Source organism: Suncus etruscus, chromosome 8, assembly GCF_024139225.1.
Source record: "Suncus etruscus isolate mSunEtr1 chromosome 8, mSunEtr1.pri.cur, whole genome shotgun sequence".
Lineage (NCBI taxonomy): Eukaryota > Metazoa > Chordata > Mammalia > Eulipotyphla > Soricidae > Suncus > Suncus etruscus.
Window position 1 is genome coordinate 1,907,349 of NC_064855.1, and position 6,175 is coordinate 1,913,523.

Below are 6,175 nucleotides of genomic sequence, written 5' to 3' on the forward strand. Positions count from 1 at the left end.
ACAGAAATTCTGGATTTAGAAACATCAGAATAATCCAGCATTTTCTTTTTGTTTTTAACTCCTTAGGGGTGAAGCAAAAGAGAGAAGCTCCATTTAGCCCAAGGACATAGAGTGTGGGCTTGCTTGTACCTCTAAATATCAACCCAAACCTTGTCAGGGACCCTGTGGTTTTCAAGTTCAGGTACTCCTAGGTCAGGCCTGGGGTCCAACAGAGAACAGAAGCAGCAGGTCAGATGATGGGTTTTGAAACCAATAAAAATTACTGGCAATTATCTCAGCATATCTTACCCCAGAACTGAATGTGGAAATGATTGTATCCTTTGAACCCTGATTTATATGTCCGACCCCCTGCTCAGTGATCCTGGAAATCCATTTTCCCGTTGCAAACAGAAAGTCCGCAAACACTCAAGGCCACATCTACCTCCCTGACAGGAGTCTGGGGATGGCCCACCTTGGGAAACATTGGCCATGCCCCTTCCTATGTCTCATGATGCCCACATAAGTCCCATATAGGATCCTTGGGGCTCTGCACATGCAGCCATAGCAGCCTGAAACCACAGGTCTCCAGGTTTCCTCTGCCCACGTGCCACATCTGAGCCGTCACTGCAGCGCTTCCCTCTCAAACAGGCACCCTGTGCATGCAGCGTACACCCATCGCAACCTACACCCAAATCAAATCTCCAGGATGGAGAGCACAGATGAGGATTGGCTCAGAGCAGCTCCAGCTCCTTGGGTCCCTTACTAGTCACAGTGGTCAGTTGAGTGAAGGCAGGAGGCCAGTCACCTGCCCTTCAGCTTCCTCCGCAGACTGGTCCTGACATCCTGGTTGCGAAGTGTGTAGATGAAGGGGTTCAGGACGGGAGTGACCACGGTGTTGAGCACATGCACGGCCTTGGACAGGTCTAAGCCTTCCTTGATGGAGGTGCGCACGTGCAGGAAGATGGTGGAGCCGTACCACAATAGCACGACTGTCAGGTGTGAGGAGCAGGTGGAGAAAGCCTTGCTGCGGCCACTGGCCGAGGGGATGCGCAGGATGGTGCCGATGATGTAGATGTAGGAGACCAGTGTGATGAGGCAGGAGCTCAGGATAACCAGGAAGGCGATGACAAAGGACACCAGCTCCACGGCTTGTGTGCTGCTACAGGCCAGTGCAATCCAGGGTGCAATATCGCAGAAGAAGTGGTTGATGGTGTGAGGGCCACAGAAGGATAGGCCGCTAATGAGGACGGTGGGCACGGCAATGGCCATAAAGCCACAGAGCCAGGAACCCATGGCCAACTGCACTGAGAACACGCTGCTCATGATGGCACTGTAGTGCAGGGGGGTGCATATGGCCAGGTAGCGATCATAGGCCATGGCTGCCAGGAGAAAGTACTCAGTGCAGCCTAGCGAGAAGACCAGGTACATCTGCAGCAGACAACTGATGAATGAGATGGTCTGGCTGTGGCCCAGCTGGATAGCTAGTGCCTTGGGGACAGCGGCTGTGGTGTACCAGATCTCCAGGAAGGACAGGTTGCTCAAAAAGAAGTACATGGGTGTGTGCAGAGGGCGTGATGTGGCCACCAACAGCAGGATGGCCAGGTTGCCACCCACCGTGAGAACGTACATCACCAGAAACAGTAGGAAAAGCGATATCTGCAGCACCGGGGGCCCTGAGAAGCCCAGCAGGAGAAAATCCAGAGGTAGACTCTCATTGTCAGGGCCCATGGGGTTCAGCCATAAAAAAGGGTCCTGACTGTGGCTCTGCCGATCCTGTAGCTGTGGACAATGACAAGGACTCTTGTCACTTTTGTTGGGGGAATACTCTTGGTTCAGGGCTCCTTCCAACAGCTGCCCAAGGTGAGTGCTGGGACACTGTCCACTACAGGATTCTGAAACTGCAGTGGGATCAGAACATTATGTGCAGGGACCATGTAGATGAGAGGGCACCCTTGTTCATAAGGGGTCACTCTCAGTAACCCATCTCCTCCCAAAGATCTCCACCCGGAGTCAGTGAGCCCACCTACACTTCAATCAGTCCTGTACCCTCAATATGGTAGGAGGGGCCTCCAGCTCCTCAGAGCAGGGACCCCAAGTTCCAGGGACCACACCAGCCCAAAGAGGACTCCAGGGTTTGGGAAGGTTTCTCTGTTCCATCACCTGCCCACATTCTAGAAAATAAAAACCATTTCCATGTGTGATGCCGGGTAGGAGTCCACAGCCTCTGGCAGGCCCACTAGTGAGCCAAGAAAGCAAGGTGGGGGTGCAGAGAGCTGACAGTTTGTGCCACAGAGGAGCTGCCCTGACTTGCACCCTCAAGGACCCCACTCCATCTCCAAGTTCCACACCACCACCATCCTAGGTTTGCCAGGGACCAAACCAGAGCACAGACTCAAGCCTCCCCACTCCCCCAGCATGGGGCTGTGTCACCAGCACTACAGGACCTCTCTAGAACCGGCACCTGGACTTCTGAAGTCATCTTTTTCCCATCCCCGAGATGATAGTGTAACTCCCATCGAGAAGATTCCTGGGGCTGAGGCACCGCTGAGATCTCTTAGAAGACGAGAGTGGACAGGAATGCTACAACAGGGAAGACCCCCAAACATTACTTAACCATATTCCCTTAGCATGAAACAGTTGTCCTGAACCATGAAAGTAAAGTGAGCAAGTGCTTGACCTATCATTTTTCATCTGAAAATTTGAAAGCCAGTCCATGGTGACAGAAGTTAAGAACAGAGAACTGTGAGCACAGATCTGGATCAGCACAGCCCTGGTGGTCAAACTTGGGGAGCAAGGTGGAGAGTCTGCACCTGACGCTCTGGGGTCTCCCTGTGTGAGATTTCAATAGTAGTTCTTGGGCAGCTGCAGGTGCACTTTAGGCATAGGACTAATTCAAAATTGCGAGAGAGGGGTTGACTCTTAAAATACGTTTAAGATCTCTCAAGTTAAATAACAGATGCTTTCTATATATCTGAGATTCAACAATTACCTCTGGAATTTAGTAAGTGATTTTGATTTCTTACCTTTAGAGAGTGAGCTTGAATGCACAGGGTTTGATTTTTCATACAAGCGTGCACTATTTCAGCAAAAACTCGTCCACCTGCATTGCTTCTGAGAATCTGAATTGCACACTGGCAAGCATCCACAGAGCTCTGGTTTCTGAGAATTATTCACTTGTACGTACAAGGAGCTTGGGACCTGCAGGCCAGATCCTACCCACTTAGCTGGCAGTGACTGCCACACACCTCCTCAGCTCAGTCCTACTCAGCTACATCATCCCCACTACCTTCCAACATGGCTAGTTGAAAGGAGTGTGATGTCTATGATCTGTCGCCTTCCTTCTCTCCTAACAGCAGTTGATCTCTCACTGACTCCCTTAGTCCTAAAGATCTTAGCAGCTTTCAATATCCCAGCGGACGGCTGCAGGCAGGAGAGTCTCCACACTGGGGTCCTAATAAGCTCCATGCTGAAACAATTTGGCACAAATAATTCCCTGCCCTGTCTTCTGGGAGGCGGAAGCTGGTGGTGTGGTCTCCGGGGAAGTCAGGACCTTCAGGAGATCTTTCTCCAAGGGGGTTGAGGGTTCTCTTCCAGGACTGGAGCCAAAGACCCAAAATGGCGCGTGTGCACATGATCAGTCTGTCCTCGAGAGAAGGGCCTAGTGTGTGGGCAGGACTGGCTCTCTAATGCTCAGTTCATTCACCGAGCACTTCATACACTGTTGGGATTAGAAATTTGTTTTCATGATGACCGAGGGAAAAAAAAAACAGATTTAAGTCTCAATGTTTTTCCTAGCTCCCTATAAAATGTATTCATTCATTTATTTATTTATTGGTCATACTCAGTGCTCAGGGATTGCTCCTGACTCTGTGCTCAGAAATCACTCCTGGCAGGCTTGGGGGACCATATGGGATGTCGGGAATCTAACCAGAGTCCATCCTGGGTTGGCAATGTGCTGTTGTGTATTTTTTATAATATTGTATTTTTTGTAATATTGTTTTTGCCTGTCGTCCCGCCTGGATCTTCCAGGTGGGGGCGATTAAGGATAGAATAAAATAGCTTGTGGGAGAGGTGTAAGGGGTTTTTTTGCCAGAGCTGACGGCTGGTTCGGTTTGCTTTTCGGAGCTGGCTACAGACTGACAAAAGACTCTTTGCTGAACCTTTGGTCCCCTAATCTTTTGTCTGTGTTGATTATTTACTCCGGATATTATTACCAAGGTCTCCCCCAAAAGGGGGGGATGAAAGAATGGGATTTAATTTATCTTTCTGGGAGCTATTTGTGGACTCAGAAACAATAAGGAGTTCAAATTCCACCAACAATGTGCAAGGCAAATGCTTTACCACTGTGCTATCGCTCTGGCCCCTATGAACTGTCTTTTAGTTGTCTTCTAGATGGCTTCACTATATTTCGCATATAGGCACCTTGCTTGTATTATTTTGAAGGTGTAGGAAATGAAACCTGACACATCATAGCATCTTCTCATCTGCATTCAAATGAGGAATTTGTGTCTGAAGAGCATTCCTGCTCAGGGCCTGAATTTCAGAATTCAGGCTCTGCCCTATCCACACCGCCCTTTCTGGATCTGACAGGCTCTCATGCTACAATGCCCTCCTGAACACCAGTAATTCTCTCGAGCACATTCTCTGCCTTTGACTTTTGTTGAGATGATTTTTTTCCTGACCAGTCAGAGGCACCCCTGTTCTGTTTGAGGTCTTTTAAAGTGCTGGTCAAATCCAGGTTTGGGGCTGGTTTGATCTTCAATTTGGGTGCAGTGCCACAACGTGGACAGACTCAGGCTGGTTTCAGCTCCATTTATGGGTGCAGTGAAACAACTTGGACAGACTCACCACTCTTCTGTAGTCCTTACAGGTTCAGTTCTTGGACCATTGCACCTATGAAAAGTCCTTTCAGTGCCTCCTGTGACCTGGAGACCCTTGTCCCAAATGCTTCCAAAGCTGAGCACCCTGCATTGGGCTTTCTACTGTGACTCATAGCTTTTATTGTAATTTTTCTTGGCTTGTCTGTTGTGTAACCTGGGCAAATAGGAAGCTAAATTCTATGTAAACCAGTTTTAAACTGAACAGTGCTTTGGCAATCCCTGGCACAGATGGCAACTGCGCCTTCCTGCAGCCCCGTCCATCCATCCACTTCTCCAAACAGCTCTGATTGGGCTTTCTCAGGAGCGTTTTTCCCTCAGGGATCCCTAGGTTCCTGGCATGGACTCTGTGAGTGTCCAGTGTGCCAGGCTCCTGCGGGCAGAACTCCCCAGGATGTGGCTTTTGAAATTGATCCAAAGCTGGTTGCTTCTTGTAGAAATGTTTCTCATCTGGCTTTCTTTCAAGGCAAAGCTGCACTTATATCTTGTCTTTTTGAAAACTGGGCACTAGGCTAGGGCTCTGCAGAGACCAGGAACATAAAGCTCTTACAGAGGGGAGGTTATGAGCAGACACTGTAGGGCGCTCCCAAGGCTGAGATGGAGCTGGTGAGATGCAGGCTAAAACCATGTCCTCTGTGGTGGCTACTGGGGCAGAAGGGGTCTCTTGTCCACCCCTGCCACCCTGAGCACACATCTGCCCTGAGTCCCCAGCTGATGACTAGAAACATTGAGACCATTGTTATGACTGTTGTTACGACCATTATTATGACAAAGTGATCGAGACCATTTTGTTAAAGGATTTAAAATGGCAGAACTTGATGCTCTTTTTGTTACAATTACCATGTTTTTTCAACAATGTTTTCACATGGTGGTATGTAAAGTGAAGTCTTTCTCCAACTTCCTATTTCTCTAAACACTTCGTTTGTTATGTAAAACCATACCTGGATTACAGGGCCTTTCTCCATCCTGGTGGGTGGGGTTCTGGATAATAAAGAAAACGTTCTGGCTTTAGGGGGACAGAGCTGGTGGGAGAAATGAGATGGGATAGGCAGCAAAGGGAGAGCTCGGCAAAAAATGAGCACATGGCAGAGAAAAGTGGTGAAAATATCTTTTTTTTTTTTTTGTGGTTTTTGGGTCACACCTGGCAGTGCTCAGGGGTTACTCCTGGCTTCATGCTCAGAAATTGCTCCTGGCAGGCATGGGGAACCATATGGGACGCCGGGATTCGAACTGATGACCTTCTGCATGAAAGGCAAACGCCTTACCTCCTTGCTATCTCTCCGGCCCGAAAAGCGGTGAAAATATCTTAACTGACTGCT

General features: G+C 49.1%; 1 protein-coding gene across 1 annotated transcript; it reads right to left on the reverse strand.

The window, feature by feature from the left end:
- Window positions 1-780: 780 nt before the first annotated feature.
- On the reverse strand, window positions 781-1,707 carry LOC126015524 (olfactory receptor 6F1). The gene has a single exon (XM_049778062.1). It carries the CDS (start codon window positions 1,705-1,707, stop codon window positions 781-783), a length of 927 nt encoding a protein of 308 aa, XP_049634019.1.
- Window positions 1,708-6,175: the final 4,468 nt, after the last annotated feature.